General features: G+C 39.5%; 1 protein-coding gene across 19 annotated transcripts in view; it reads left to right on the top strand.

The window, feature by feature from the left end:
• esrrga (estrogen-related receptor gamma a) overlaps positions 1-17,099 on the top strand; it is a 276,809-nt gene that overhangs the window by 208,076 nt on the left and 51,634 nt on the right. For 10 of the 19 annotated variants that reach the window (XM_077239795.1, XM_077239799.1, XM_077239797.1 and 7 more), the window contains 2 exons: positions 4,646-4,774; positions 14,350-14,765. In XM_077239795.1, the coding sequence (XP_077095910.1) occupies positions 4,647-4,774; positions 14,350-14,765 (544 nt within the window). In that variant the 5' untranslated portion in view covers position 4,646. The remainder of the gene's footprint in view (positions 1-4,645; positions 4,775-14,349; positions 14,766-17,099) is intronic. The other 9 variants (XM_077239803.1, XM_077239807.1, XM_077239804.1 and 6 more) reach the window with 1 other exon arrangement.

The raw sequence follows: 17,099 nt of genomic DNA, 5'->3' as shown, positions 1-17,099 counted from the left end.
TTTGAATCTCTTTTAGCTCCATTGGTCTTCAATGAAATTGTGAAATTGTGGTGGTCTTGTAGCAGAGAAAGGGAAATGAATCGCCCAGCTGGGTGACGGATGACAGTGAAATATTTCTCTGCGCTTTCTCCTGTCATACATCACGTGTGTGTGTGTGTGTGTGTGTGTGTGTGTGTGTGTGTGTGTGTGTGTGTGTGTGTGTGTGTGTGTGTGTGATGAAATCGGTATGATGCGTACCGTGTAAGGCCTCCATGCAGTCAGCTGTGGAGTGTTTCTGGAGGCGGTTCTGGACTGTAACATCTCTTTGAATCGCTGAACTTCAGCACTGTTCAGATACTTAAATCATTTTATTTCTCTATCTCATTTTTTGCATCGCATTGAATAATTTTCGTGCATTAATTCAGTCACGATATTTAGAAAAAGTGATTTTTCAAAATGTCGCAAACATATGTATTAATATCTATATGCTCACCCTCAGGCCAATTCTTCCCACAAATAAATCAGGATGATGAAATCCTTAGAGAAATGTGCTTCATTAGAAATTCAAATGCCGCTAAATCAAGCCTATCTATGTAATTTTCTCCAGCATATTTATGTGCATTATCTTTCTGTGTTTGCTTAACATGACTTTTTAAAACCTGTTTAAACGTGTCCCTTGGAAACAGAAGCTATTGAATGCGAAAATGCTTGTCTGAGTTTATTCAAACGAGTGTTATTTCGCACTGCTGTAGATTATCAAAGCGATCCATGATGGGAGGCTTCTGAACAAATCTGCTTATGTGCGGTAATTTTTCCAGACAGGGTATGCATGTACCTGACTGCGGCCTGTGGCACTTTTTTAAACTCCGGGTTAGATGTGCAGTTGCATCACACATGTATGTGCAGGTATCAAAGCTATATTTTTTGGCGTTCTTTGCGGGATGTAAGACCAGATCTGTGTATGTTTGTGTGAAGTGTCAGACGGGTGTGTTTGCGCTTCATAGCTCCGTTCTCGTCTGCTCCCAGCCCCTGTTGCGCGGCGAACGGCTGCATTCCCGTAGAGATCCGCATGCTTCCAGGCTGGAGCGCCCGCACACGCTCCGTCATATTAAAGCTGACAGTCCATCTGCTGCGTGGCCGTCCACGCTGCCTGTGCTGCCTCTGCGTGCAAGGCCCGCATTTAATTCCACCTGTCCCGTTCTTCAGCCTTCAACCCCCAAAGGTTAAATCACGTGCTCGTCGACGTATAATAACAAGAATCCCTGCTGACACGGTTTAAAGCCACCACCGGCGGCATCTGTGGCATGATAGTGCTAGTTGTGTGGAAATCATTTGTGAATTTGTTTTTGTTTATAAGCATGTGTAAATGGTTATTGTGCATGTGTGTTTTAGCTGTTTGGAGGACCGTCTTGTACCACGTAATTAATAGGACATGAGTAACCAGCCTAGGTTAGCTGTCAGGAAGGCGAGATATAGGCATGGCATTTACCATGCATGGGGTGGCCGTTCCTGCGTAAGAAAGAATGGCACCTGTCTAATCAATCAGACCCCCACTATTCACAGATGGAATAGCAACACATGAGTGAGTCACAGAGCATGGCTGAAACACAGACACACAGACACACACACTCTTGGCTTAATTCAGCTCATTGTCCTGCGTGTTAATCCTTGTCCGCTTGGATGCAGTACTTAGGCGTTTTGACAGTAGCGTGAAATGGGCTCAGGTAGATCCCTATAGATTCATTCTCTCGACTAGAAGCGCCTGTTTCTCCTGCTGATCTGAAGTGACACTTCATTTTCGTTGTTACTCTTGCTTTCATTGTTTACCTTCCTGTTATTTCTGAAAATTATCTTTTAGTTCTTACTGGAATTTTATAATAACAGTATATTTAATTAATATGAATTTTATTATTATTATTATTAATAATAAAATAATACAAACTAAAAGGAAATATTAATATGTGCATTAATTTGAATCAAAGCTGAAGTAATTCAGTGTAAGCAGCATAATATTGATCTGCTTTCAGTGTGACTTTGTGGTGAGATTATCAGACAATGTCAATTTTTTTTGTGTGTATTATTAATATTAATATTATAAAGTCTGGTTTTATTTTTATTTTATCTATTTTTTATTTTATCATTTCTTTTCTTTCTTCCCCCCTTATTTTATAAACAATTGTAAATGTTAGTAAAGACGCAAGTAAATGATTAATGGGATATTCTGTAAAAAATTTACAAATTTAAGGAAACATTTTGACTGTGCTCAACAATCCACCAATCCTGCCCTAATTAATTTCCATATATTTGAATGAACTATTTTACTATACATACTCAGAGGCCACAATTACCATGTTATTTACATAGTTCTGTCACATGTGGTGTTTTGACATATAAGCTGTACTTTAGCATTCAAGATGAAATTTTTGTTTTCTGGAAGTGTTCAGAGAATGACTGAGATAAATGTGTGTGTTTGTATATGTACGTGTATATGTGCATGTCTTACTGTGCATGTGCTGTGTTGTTTACTTTGAATTAAGCAATTAAGGTTATCTCTTATTCTTCTAAAGAGATTTTATATTCTTGAAATGCATGTAAATATACTTAGAAAATGTATTTATTGTATTGCTAATGTACTATTTTACATGCAAACCTTCCTTTCTGATTTCTTTCAGATGTTTAATATTGTGCCATGAAGTCAAAGAGTTTATTGGCTTTTGATGTAATTTTCCTCCTCGTCTGCTGCTGATGTGTCCTGTTATATACAGCATGGCCTGTCGGGAATTAAAAAAAATAAAAATAAATAGCACACTGCTTTAGAAAGCATCCCAGTAGTTAATGACAGATATTTAATGCCGCTGGCATTGGGAGTGCAGTAGTGTGTTTGTGTGTAAAGTCACGTTAAAAAGAGTTGAGAGAAACAGGAGTGTATCAGGCCGTGTGGCGTGTGTGATGTGGGGCTTATCGATTCCGCCGCTCACTCGCCCAGAACTAAAGCCAACACATTACGTGTGTGTGTGTGTGTGCGTTGCTTTTTTTCCACTAAGCTCTGACTGGCTCTTCAGCCTCACTCACACACACACCCACACAGCACACACTGTTCTGCCCACTGTGTATGAGGTAAACACGCACTCTAAAGTGCAGCTCTCCAGAATTAACTCTCAAATTAGCAATGATTGCAACAAAATGATTTGGCAATCACTGTTGTTTAATCACAACATACTATTTTCTGAAATAATGAAACGGCGCCTGAAGTTTATCCATTTTTTTTGTGGTTTTCATGTACTCTTAATGGGATTTAGTTACTGAGAAATTGATTAGGCTATTAATTCCAATAAATACTAAAACTACAATGCAAAAAAAAAAAGATACAGTTAAACTTTATACTTTAAGATGAAAGTGCAAGATTTTTTGAAGAAAAAGACATACAATAAGAAATGCCTAAACTTCATCGCAGACAGATCGACAGAAAGAAGACGAGAGCCTAAGAAAGAAAATGGCAGGAAGGCCGACAGATCTTCATGGCTGCATTCTCTCAGACAGCCGCTGAAGCACAGCATTAGTTGACTGATTAGTTTCATCAGTCCGAGTGTGGGGACAGTTGGGGGTTGTGCAGCTCTAATGACATTGAACGTGTTTGCTGAGTTGGAACGGAGAAGGAGAATTAGGGGCCTCCTCTGTTAATTAGAGAGTGTGGCAGACTCATACACTCAGCCGCACTGCCTGTGGCTCGTACCACTTCACTTCCTTTACTTTTTTCGTACAAAATCTTCAGAATCTTCAAAAATTTGTGTTTTAGAAATGTCTTCCATCTTTGATGGAAAGCTAGTTGATTTAGCTGAGAACTTGAAGTGTGTGTTAATGTGAACAGGTGTTTTTCTTAGGTACTTTAGTTGCCTCAATTAATTTCCATAAGTTTGTTTAAAGATTTTGCTGTACTAACACACAGGCGAGGGGTTATTTACATACAGTAAGTCTGCAACAGACACTCCTAAAACATCTGCGCAGTCTTTTGTTTTCTTGTGAGGCATCTTGGAGTGTTTCCTATGTATTTATGTGATTACCTGCCGCTGCGACTTTGTTAAAACCAAGATTTTGATTAGTAAAGACATCAATCTTTGCCCTTGAATCGCGACTTAAATGCTAAAGGCCTGTGTGTAGCAAATAAACTCGTACAGGTGTGACGTCAAACCTTTCCCTGTACGTTTGTTTTTATATGGCCATTTCTCAACCCGTTTTGAACCCTCTGATTCGGCGAGTCCCGTAAAGCTACAGGCTCTCTCGCCCTGATGTGTACAGGGGCCACGGGTGTGCGCTGATCTCCCCGATTCCTTCTTTTATCTGCCGACACCCCAAACTTGTTAAATCGGAGGCCGGTAGATTGATGAGTCTGTGCATTACAAAACGTCTAGGCAGGTTTCAATTAGGTTCTGGCATTAACAAAAGGCCCAGGTTTACCCTCTTCCGATCCTCAGCGGAGACGCACAGTTACAGCGGATCCATTGAAGAATGCCGGTCAGGAAAAGAAGGAATATTTTGTCTCACAGTGTGCCGAGCTGCGTCACTGTCTGTCAGCAGTTAATGGCTCAATGGTTCTTTATCAGAATTCCTCAGTCCATCTCTCTGACCCTCGTTTTTATTCCTTTTCTTGCTCTCCCTTTTGTTGTAGAATGAATTTATCAAAGGCCCAAGTTAATAGCGAAGATAAGTACGCCAAATGCGGCGCTTGGAGAACACAACAGCAATACGACATCGAGGCCAGTCACATGCGTGATGCACATGCTCTATATAACCAAAGGTAAGGAAAGGACCAATAATAGTGTCATCAAAAGCCAAAATGAGTTCTGGTGATTATTGTTTGTTTTTTTGTGTGTGTGTTTGTTTGTGTTTTGCCTGCCCAGCTTTTATTTATCCATGCTTGCTTCATTCAAGTCAGTGTCTTAGTCTAGTTCGTTTAGTGTATGTGTGTGTTGTTGTCAAGTCGCAGGATGTAACTGTTGCATGACGTAGCCATTGTGCACTAAACACCTTGTCCTAGGCTGTTCCCTGGGCCTATAACTGTGCCAAACACTGATACAAAGTAATCAGGTCATATTCATTTGTGTTATTTCTCAATGTGAGTGTGTTGATGGAGGGACATCTGTTTCTGCCTTGAGCTTCGGTGTTGATAGATAGATAGATAGATAGATAGATAGATAGATAGATAGATAGATAGATAGATAGATAGATAGATAGATAGATAGATAGATAGATAGATAGATAGATAGATAGATAGATAGATATGCTCAGATTGAATAAAGTTGTGGGTTTAGATGGATAGGGAAAGTTTATGTTGAGTTTATGGGTATAGGTTGGAGAGGTTGCCGGTTGTCGTCTCCTCCAGATGCAGAGGAATGTGTTAAATGCTTCAAGGATTCCGATTAGCATATAAATTTAGATGTATGAAGATCATTGCTCCGATCACGAGTCAGTGAGTTTTATCTAGATTTAGTGGGGGCTGATTTGCGTATAAAATACAGCCAGATGTGACCAGTTAAGAATCCTCACCAGGCCCTTCTATCTCTCTCTCTCTCTATCTCTCTCAGGCCATCTTCTGTAAAATGTCTTTGTTTGACTGTTGTAATTTCAGGTCATTTATGGTTATTACTTTAGAGGTTACGGAAGGGTCAGAAAGAAAACTGCCTTCACTTCTTTGATTTATTTTCAAAAGGTACATTTTATTTTCTTTGAAATATAAATTAATTTTCAGTAACATTTGTATTTCTTCCTTCATATTAATTTACAAATATATTAAAAAATAGGTGCTTCCAAGGAGCAATATCATTAGTCACAGTATGCAAAGCATTGATTTGTAATGTAGCAATGGCTGTATGTCACATCCGCTGATGTTTTTTGGGTATAGTTAGGTGTGCGTCCTAATGCAGGTGAATTGGTGACTGTGCTTTGACAGGGACCCTCAAATGTATTATAAGGATTGGATTTGGGACAGGTTAGTCTGGGTCAAACCAATTAGGCTCCATTCGCATGCAAGAAGTCTTTTCCGCTCTAAGCCAATCAGGATCACGTTACTGGCATAGTCTGAGCTTGTGGCTCTCTATAGACAGGCCTGCCAGGCACTAACGTGGCACGCCATGGGCCCGAAGCAAAGCATGTTGGGAGCTGGAGGACATGGCTTTCACCCTGAACATCCATATTGGTCACAGCACAGTTGAAATCTTGTGTGTATTCATTTTGAGGTGCTTAGATGTGCATCAGTGGTGTTAATTCAGGGAGGAGTGCAATGCTAACTGCATTGCATTTAGAAAATTCCATTTTGCGGATGATTTTCCTCCAATGCCAGACACAGACATGTCAAACACATTCACACACATGCCAAACAGGGCAGGATGTTTTACTAGCAGCTGTATCAGAAGATTTGAGGTCAGTCACGCATAGATTCACACACATGCACTCCTGTAAACGCACATTCATGTAGTCATGCAGCAATGGTCATCAAACCGGTACAGGCACGCATGCACACATGCATAGACATATGATACAGAAACACACATTGTTTACAGTTCAATCTGTTATGCCAGCATAAGATTCATAAAGATTCATGAGAAAAACATACATTAATACAAAAGGGCGCAGGTTTGTTGGGAACCAGGAGAACTTTGAACGCTTGTGGAAGCCTGCTCAGAAAAATAAATCCCTTTACTGAAATAGGCGAACACCCACCTTCAACACTTCTTCACACGCATGCACACACCTTCCGCTGATAACTCTCATCTCAGAGCGGAGTGAGAGAGACAGAAGCCTGGTCCTGGGGTCAGGGGAAAAACCTCTCCATCTGCTGGTGAGCTGTTACCCAGATGCAAGCCATTTCCCAGATAAACGGAATCAACTGATTTAACTCCTCGGCCTCCAGAGGCACTGTTTTATTTATATGATCAAATACTCGGAAAATTATTAATTTGTCAAGGGAGCTGCTTGTTACTGTAAATTTAGCGGGTTGCGTAATAAACTAGATTGCTCTAAACGCAGATGGGAAAGGAAGGGCTTTTGGGTTTAAAACTGGGAGGATTATTAGACTGAGGTGTTTTATATTGTAGTATTGAAACTTGAAATCTTTCAGGAGTCTTGGGGCCGAATGTGATGGTCAGGGACCACTTGTTGGAAATAGCTGGATGTTTGATTTAAATGTTGAGATGTGGTGTTTATATGATATTTATCAGTTCACATTTATTTCAAATTTTAATAATGACAAAAAAATATTATTGTGAATACTATTGATACCTTAAAATAATTAAAAAATATAAGTATAGTTATGATATTCTTGTAAATATTTTTTCACATTAGCAGTACTTCATGAAAATATAGTGCGATTATCACTACTGGTTTTATTTTAAATGTTTATTCTTATGAATTATTATATTTAATTTTTATAATATGTAAAGTTATATTCTGTTGATCTATTGCAATTATTATTTATATGAGAATAATAATAATTGATAATAATTACAATACTCACACATGTGTATAATATATATTGTCAGAGACATTTATAATTTATTTATTATTATTTATATTAACACGTACGTAGTAAATTATAAATATGTAGTAAATTATTATTGTCTCTGACAACTATGTTAATAAGGGATGCTAAGCAATAGTATAGCTGTGGTAGTTCTGTCAGTGAAGGTAGAGTGATGTTACAATCTTGATCATCTAAGCATCAAAGATGATGAAAAATGACCAAAATTTGCCTCTTCTTTCACCCTAATGAAAGTGCCTGTAGACATGGATGATGTTTCGTTCATGGTTGGGGACCGGCTCCGTGCAGAGAGAGAGAGAGAGAAAGAGAGTGGCAGAACGGGTATTACAGAGGTAAACCCGATTATGGGTGGAATGTGAATTAGATTTTGTAACAGATGGTGGTGTTGAAAATTTAAGATGCTTTGCGGCAGGGGAAGGCGACAGCAGCTCGGCGCGTCTCCATGTGAGCGGGGGTGATAGACAGCTATAACTCAGGACAATCCTGCCTTGACAGCCAATTTCAAGAATCTGATCTGGTTAAAGACATGGCTTTCACCGGTTCACTCACCAAAAAACAACCACCATTTCTCTCTCTCTCTCCCTCATTCTTTTCTCCCCACTCTCAGCACCTCTTTTACACGCTTGTCATATTTCCTGGAATAAAATCCTCTTTAACCATCTGTTTAATAGAATGTGTTTTTAATCTCCATTTTTTTTTAGTCCCGTTATTTTTTTATTATATTTACGTGCAATTTCATTTCTTTGAGACTGCGGCTCATCCTCGCTTATCTGCTCTCATGTCCTATTGGGGTTGAATAGATGGGTGCTGCGCTCCAACAGCGGTAAAGCAGTGATTTTAAGCGTATTGCTTATTGAAAAGTGCCAAAGCTTATTTGCTCTGCCCTGTTCTTTAGGGCCTGTCACTGTCGAAGAAGCAGTCGCTGGCTCCTACCTACAATAACTTCAGATAGTGAAATAATGATCACATCAAACTTTACAAATCCTGTTTTGTGTTTCAAACTCTAGTTTGACCTCTTACATTGACAGTGATTCAGCTAGACTGGCAGTTTTTGCTGAAATTCTTACAAATAATTATAAAACAAAATGCATACAGAAGATATGCATGTGAGTGTATATGTGTGTTGTTTGTGCTGTTGAGAGGGACATCTTACCTGATAAAGCAGAACACTTATCTGCCCGCACAGGAAAATGACCTAAATCATCAAGATTTTCATCTACGAGTGTTCTAGGGACTGTCAAACATACACGCATGCACACACACACACACGACTCTTATCGGGTTTGGACATCTTAACCCTGCACTGTTGTCAGTGAGAGAGAACAGCGCATTCTTTTTTTGTATTTAAAAGAAATGGATACAACAGAAAGCCAATACATTATTTTAAGATTTTAATTTGTCTACCCCCCTCCCCCCATACATTTACGTTTGCATAAAGAATTTGCAAAATGTAAATATATGTTCTTATCTCTCTACATTTACTCTATTGTATCAGGCTGCTGATCCTCTAGTATTTATTACACAGCAGAGCGTTAGCTCCTCATCTCCACTGGCCCGCCGCTGGCATTTTTACGGCAGCTCGCTCCATTGTACAAATGTGTTTTTGTCATTATCACATTGATTGCATGTAATCAGAGGTGTTATTTTGCAGGCGTCCATCGACAATGAAGTGAATTACTACTTTCCAACCCAGTAATGTTATAACAATTGATCTGCCCATACACCCGGAAAAGGCAACCTGTTTGCCACGTCTGTATTTCTCATGCGGGAACAAGAGAAATCAGTATCCCTTCTGTAAAGAGGCAGATCAGTTCCTGTTTTTTTAATGTTTAATTGAATATCCTACAGCTTTCTCTAGGGCACATGTGGTTTTAACACCTTCTAAAAGTGAAACAAATATTTAGGTTTCTTTTTTTAATATATAATTAAATGCAGTTATTAACAGAAGTGAAATACATTGGGGTCCAAAAAGTGTATATTATGTAATTAGCATGAAAATTTTTATGAATAAAAAAGTCAAAATTTGTGAAATAAATTTGTGAATTTCTTTTTTCTACTTTTACCCCCTTTTACTTTATCACTCAATATTTCTAATTCACTGTGTCATTTTTTTTAAATATAAAATCCTAAAGCATCTAGGTTTAAATGAAGAAAAAATATATACATATTTTCAATGTAATCCCATACTTTTTGGACCCCACTGATAATATAAAGATATTTATGTTTCTAAAACAATATTCCACTCATCTTCGGCTCTAAACATTCAGGAGCTCTCATGGGCAGTTCTTTTCCAGCATTTAGCAGACTGTGCCGCCTCCAGCTATCCATGATCACACAGACTTACTGCTTCCGGCAGAGAGAGAGAGAGAGAGAGAGAGAGAGAGAGAGAGAGAGAGAAACTCTCAGTGGCTGCACCTTAATGCAGTGATTATATGTTTGCCTGTATAGTTGTCAGAGCACTGGATCAAACAGGCTAATGACACCTTGTCATTGCCAAGTGGCTGTGTTTTCCAAAATTGTTTTCCTGCTGATTTGTGACACCTCGCCTCAGCACATAAAATAACAGAGAGTCGACAGCTAGAGGAAAACAAAAGGAAAATGATAATGTCTTTGGTCACAGATTGAATTTTAACTTTCAGCAAATAGACATCTTAAATATTTGATGTCTGGATAAGATCAGGAATACACTTCTGTCCTTTGTACAGTGACTGCACATCTGAGATGTTTTGTGTTACTCTCTTGGAAATGACAGGAAGTGATTTTTCTGTCAAGTTTTTCTCATTACTGAAAAAATTATTGATCATCATTACAGACTGTTATAAAATTCAAATAAAAAAAGCATATTGAGATTTATTTCAAATTTCCAACCCAGCCTTACTGATGTTTCAAAGGCTGTAAAGCATTCTTGCAATTTTTCAGCCAGCTAGAACTTTACCTTCAACTTATTTAAATCAGAAGAATTCACTGCAACACTATTCAGTAGAAAACCTAAATTGATTTAATTTAGCTTGTTTTAAAATAAGTTTTGTTTTATTTTGCCCCAGTCACAGACTTAAACTAGAACCTTAACACAATGAGATGGTATAATACACAAGAAATGTATGAACCTGAGCACTATTTATAATGTCGAATCACAATAATGTCCCTAACAATAAAGAACAACCGATTATGTCTCATGCTATATATTTTTTTTATCTTGTCTCTCGGCTGACTATTGCCTGCCTTTTTTCTACCCTTCCACTTATTATTTCCATTCATAAGCTTAAACTAAATTCCACTGCTTTTCAGCATAAGAACTCCTTTTGTTAATGGCACACTGTGGGATTGAAGCTCGGCGCCAGGCAGTGGTGAAAACAGATAAAATCATTACCTCTCGAATAGTCTCTTCTCTGTCGGAAAGGGCTTTCTTTTCTTCTAAAATATAGGCTTTAGAATTCCATTTCTCTTAGAGCTAATGTGAATTTTACTGCCTCTAATTTTGGATTCAAGTGCGGCCTAGAATAAAAATCCACCGTCTGACAATTGAATTTATAGAGAGTTGTGAATATTGCAGGTTTGGATTAATAGAGTCATAGAATTTCAAAGAGCAGGAGAAAGAGAGCGAGAGAAAGAGAACGCTAATAACTTTCAGTCAAAGTTATAGAGCAGGGTGTCTCCTGTTGAGAGTCACTGTAAAGCACGAGGGGCTCTTTCAATGCTAGCCCCTTCCTCTTTTGTTACCCGGCGTTTTGACTTCAAACTCACTGTGTCACTCAGGACAGGAGGCGGGTTTCTCAGCCGCCCCACAAAAACCAGTTTGTCTCCGTCACCCAAAATAGAATGAGAGAATGTGTTGTGAGTGTAAACAGTCACTGGTGCTTGTTTTCACTGATTTTTAACTGGCTTTACGCTGTGTATATATATACACAACATGCATCCTTGACATTACTGGAATGTACTAGAATACCTTTGTGGTCCTCCGCACACCCCAGGACACCTGTCTGTGTGTGCATGTGTGTCAGCGATGCATCAGTGGAAATGTAATAGGAGCTTTTTCATAATCGATTGCCTCTCAATGCAATACACAGAAACAGGTGCTTTGACTCAGCACATTTTGGACTTTTACACCAGAATGCATTAATAGTTGAAAGTTCATCTTTGTTTTGTTTTGTGTTTTATTTTGTTTTTTAACACGGTTAAATATTTTTGTACTATGCATGTGTATATATATATATATATATATATATATATATATATATATATATATATATATATAAGGAAGTTTAAATATAGTATAATGGTTTATAGTACTAAACAATTTAACTGGGCTGTTTTAGATTTGTACAATATTTTCACTGGTCTCACCAAAAAAAAAAAAAATATATATATAGGCTATATATATATATATATTTTTTTTTTCTTATGCATCCAAAATATTTTAGATTTTTGGTTATTTTTAATTAAATGTTCTATATTATTAGACATTAGACATATTAGATATTATTAGATATTTTTGACAAACCCTCATGTGTGTTAGCCATCTCGGTCTTTACCATGCCAGTTTCAAAATTAGTTCATAGTACAAAAATATATTTAACTTGTTGCATTTCTCACAGTCTATAATCCAAAATGTTTTTTTATTATTTTTTATTTGTTTAGTCTGATTCTGTAAAACGCCTTTGAATAATAAGGTGGTCTGGTTTCTTTAAATATCTCTCTCATTCATTCTCTCTCTCTCTCTCTCTCTCTCTCTCTCTCTCTCTCTCTCTCTCTCTCTCTCTCTCTCTCTCTCTCTCTCTCTCTCTATCTCTCTCTCTCTCTCTATCTCTCTCTCTCGCTTTATGGCCTCAGAAGAAGTCATCTTTTACAAGCTGACCGGATTTTAGAGCCCTCATTTGGAAGCGGGCTTCCTTAATTAAAAAGACCTTTGTGTGGTCTTCCAGACTGCCTATTTTATTTGTCCCCCTCCATCTCCATGTTAAAATGGTCCTGATGTGTTGTCTGTATAAATCCTCCGTGATTTTCTTTCTGCTCTATATAAAGTCTTTGTTCCTCCGCCATCATCTCTCTTTTTACACAGCTCATACCGCTAGTGCATTTAAAGGAAAAATGAGAGCGCGTTTAAATGTGACCTCACACTCAGTCTTTATGAAATTACAACCCCCAAAACCTTTGAGGGTTTTCAAGAAACAAACAGTCCCAGAACGATCACATTTTGCAAAACGTAGATATTGAAGTGCTGCTAATTGATGCGGCTGTGTTGAAGTGCCGCCCTCCACCCCCATAGGCCCTGCAGGACCCAGCTCAGGGTCTTCTGGATTGTTGACAGGGGAAACGGTTAATCCACTCTTGCAGGCCTTGAAGCCTCCTGTAAGACGGAGCAGAGATATCTATTAATTACAGCGCTCATTAATAGGCCTCTCTCCCAGGGCTCTGTGGGTGGAGGGGTGGTTCAACTAAATGGGTTGGTGGTATCGAGCGATGTGGGGTGGGTGGGTGGATTGGTCGGCCTGCTCTTTTGTTTGGCTTTGAAGAGTCTCTGCTTTTGACTGTGTGGGTGTCTGTTTGTGTTACTGGATTGATACTGGATGTTGTGTCTGTCTAGCTGATTTTTTGTTTTCTGTCCGTCGATGCGTATGTGTGTGTGCAAGTGTGTATGGTGACTGGCCACGGGCGAGGATGATGGAACTGCTTTGCACCTCCGCACTGATTAGAGTCATGTAGAACAAGTTGATATTGACTGGAAAGTGAGTGATGGCGCTGAGCTATCTCCGTACTGTCCCTCTCTCTTCTACCCTGCAGACGCTCATCTGTCATGGTGCATTTGATCACCGGATCCCACCTCTTGATCCACAATCACAAGAAAAGGCCTTTAGCACTTTTTTTGTGGAGATGGAAGATTTTGGTGCAGGCTTTGACTTATACTCTGAAACTTCCTGTCAAATGAAAATGAATCTGAACGGTCAGCATTGATTTTATGTTCAACTTTATTTTTATATATATATATATATATATATATATATATATATATATATATATATATATATATATATATATATATATTAATACATATTATTTTTATTATCATTTTATTTTTATACTGTAATTATTAGTGTATAATTAATTCTGTCTAAAATCCTTTATTGTAGTGTGCATATAGATAATTATAAATATATCATCATGATTTTACCAGGCAAACAAATGCCTGAAATTATTTATGGCAGAGTATATGTGCGTAATACGACAGGATCTAAAACTATTAGGACATGACTGAGTTGGTTGTGCCACATTTCTTTAGAACTCAATTGGCTGCACACTATGCTAGAGCAGCGATGTTAGCTCTCCTCTTTACAGCCGTGTAGATATACAACCACTCAGACACTTTAGTGAGACCCAGGGGACCGTGGCACACTGGCTCTCATATGCCTCGCCTCTTATGTTTCCTCTCAGAGAAGTCATTAACATGCTAAAAAACTAGAATTCTGAATTCTCAATCAGGGGCTTTTTTTAGCTGCTGAATCCTCTGTTCTCTCAGGCTAAGGCGGAGGTGGACCCATGTGCAGAATAGAGAGTCGCTCTTAAGGCCTGGGGGGCTGGGTTGTATATTTCTATTTCTTTTGTTTTTCTCAATTGCTTTGTGTTGGCGACACATTTTTAAGTTGCTCCTGCTAAAAAGACCATCTTGGACTAACATAAATTTACTATATTGCTAGCATCTTAGGCACCATGTGTTGGTCTTTTCAGCACGGACATCAATGTAAAGTTCTCAGGCAATCATTTTCTTGGTTTCCATACTCATTTACTGTTGGTCATGTACACTTACGCTTCAATATTTGTTTTATGTTTTATCCTTGTAGGCTGCTCTGCAGAATGTCCAGCAAGGACCGCCACATTGAGTCGAGTTGCCCCTCCTACATAAAGACGGAACCCTCCAGCCCCGCATCACTGACGGACAGCGTAAATCACCACAGCCCCGGCGGCTCCTCAGACGCCAGCGGTAGTTACAGCTCCACCATGAACGGCCATCAGAACGGTTTGGACTCACCCACTCTTTACGGCCCAACTGGTGCTCTGGGTCCCAGCGGAGCCGGAGCCAAGCGTTACGAGGACTGCTCCAGCACCATCACAGAGGACTCGCAGATTAAATGCGAGTACATGCTGAACTCCATGCCCAAGCGCCTGTGTCTGGTGTGCGGGGACATCGCCTCCGGCTACCACTATGGCGTCGCCTCCTGTGAGGCCTGCAAGGCCTTTTTCAAGAGGACCATTCAAGGTTGGCTTTTACCCTCCCTCAGCTAGAACTTCAGCTAGGTTCAGGTGGCAGACCAGGGAGTCAGAGGGACTTAGTCAAAGTGAAATACCTAGAATCAGCACAAATCAATTCCATACATCCAACGTCCTCTGGCTTTACATCACCTAAGCAGCTTTCCGTCCAGTATACATGAAAAGCCAAATGGGTTAATGCTCTTGCTTATTAAATAATAGGATGTGCTACAAAGAAACAAACATTCCCTACTTCAGATTAACAAGCTTGATCAGTTATTTCAAAGCGGAGATTAGCAGTAATTGAATTTACCGGGAAGCAACTCATCTGCTAGTGTATAGAAGTGACAGTAAAGCTCTGAGGAACAAAGTAGATGCTAAATAAATGGGTCAAACATTTGCTTGGCCTGAACACAATCCAAACCCCCGAAAGGTGGGAATTTGACATATCGGTATGTTTCATCCCATTAGGCAATAAAACCCTTGGTGATTTTCAAAAACATCCGATCCAGCTGGACATTTATTGAGTTCTAGACTGGCAGGTTTTTAGGGAAGGAACGGGGTTGTGGAGTTCAGGGATGCAGGGACGTCAGGACAGCGGTTTGGGTGAGGGTGCTGGGACAGGCGGCAGCACGGGCGCCACGGCCACTCAAATCACTGGCAGCTGGCATTCCGGTGGCACTTCTCCAATGCCACCTGACAACCTGCATCTATCACCTCCCAATTGAGCCACTCGTAGCCAGGCAGTGGCAAAATACTGGAGGGGGATACCAAGAGTGCAACCTCAGAAAGCCAAAAACATTCCAAAACCCATTCCTTACTTCATTGCCGTAGCGGAAGGTCACCTCAAGGTCATGTTGTTGCAATTCTCTGGAAATGAGCTCCATTGACATTTGACTGCAACTGATGAATGATTGAAGTGTAGCGTTTAGTATGAAGACAGGCAGAGGAAGAAAGCGCCTGGGACATTTTATATCTTGTTTGAAACCTCTAGTCGGGCACTTGACTGATAGACAATGGACATTGCACTAATCGACTGCCACCTAACTCAAATCACATTACTCTATCCTGTCAGCGAACACACACGCACACACACATACAGCCTCCTTTCCACTGTGTTGATAACCTGGACACAGCACTCAAGCCATTGGCATTCAACTACTGGGAGGAAAGCACCTATATTAGATTGGCAAGGATTTTTCCCCCCTTAAACATTCCCAGCTGGTTAAGACCACTCAACCAGCCTCATCCCTCATGCGAATCACCTTTCAACTCCACACACATTCCACCTGCACAGATTCCTCCCAATCCGAAGACCCTAATGGATTCTGGAGATTACCTGACTAATGAATATTGGAGCTCAGTTTAATGGACATGCATACTTTAAATACTGTTTCCTGTTGAATTAGCAGTCTTGAGCATTTAGCCCCCCTTCTCGTGCTGCTAATCTGCTTTTTAATGAGGAAACATCAGTTCACAGAAGAGAAGTCAATACAAATCAGTGTTTACAAAGTCTGATTAACTCTGAAATATTTCATCAGTGTGGAGGTCCCAGACGGGCCCTATGTTAATTGCATGTGTGCGTGTGTGTGAGAGTCTGTTTCAGTGTGTGTGTGTTCTAATAGTTATTCTATAGTGCAAATTCTCTCCCTACGCTGAGAGTTTTAACACTGCCATAAGCTGTTCCAAACCCTAAATTTGTTATATTAAATTAGTATATCTGGCAAGTTATTCTCATAATTCAGCCAAGGAACTGTTTAAATGCTTTTATTGTGTGCCAGATTACTCATCAGATTCTATTTGTGTGCTATTGCAAAAACAAGCATATATCATTGCCCTTTTCCCCTCTCACTGCATCATAATACTCAAAGAACACGCTGTAATAGTCTACTTTATTCCAGGGCTTGCAATAGGAAACTTATGTCTCTCTGTGCTTTGTTTATGATGGGGATTGGTAGGATGAGGAGCTGTGTTAGTTGTCACTAGGTGATTGGAAGTTCACTTAGAGGTGAATTGTGACCCACAGGTGTTTGTTTAGGTTTAGTAAAGTCTGCCTGCCTGCCCAGCTTCACACAGTTCCATGACACATGACCTCTGAGGAGAGCCTGTGGCGCTTTCCTGCATGCCATTTTGCACTCATTGCACACACACGTATACAGATATGATGGGATGCATTTGCTGTACTTCAGTCTCTTCCTTTGGACTGACAAATTGAGCTTGGGTTTGCACTCACAGTATTTTATTGGTTGAGAGTATAATGTTTGAAAATGTGAAAAGCTATTTTATTCAACAAGGGTGCATTAATTGGTCAAAAGTGACAGTAAATACATTTCTAATGTTCTTT

Source organism: Siphateles boraxobius, unplaced genomic scaffold, assembly GCF_051911475.1.
Source record: "Siphateles boraxobius isolate OS27281-9 unplaced genomic scaffold, OSU_SipBor_1 22, whole genome shotgun sequence".
NCBI classification, from domain to species: Eukaryota; Metazoa; Chordata; class Actinopteri; order Cypriniformes; family Leuciscidae; genus Siphateles; species Siphateles boraxobius.
The sequence above is the reverse complement of the archived record's forward strand: the minus strand, read 5'-3'. Positions and strand labels throughout refer to the sequence as shown.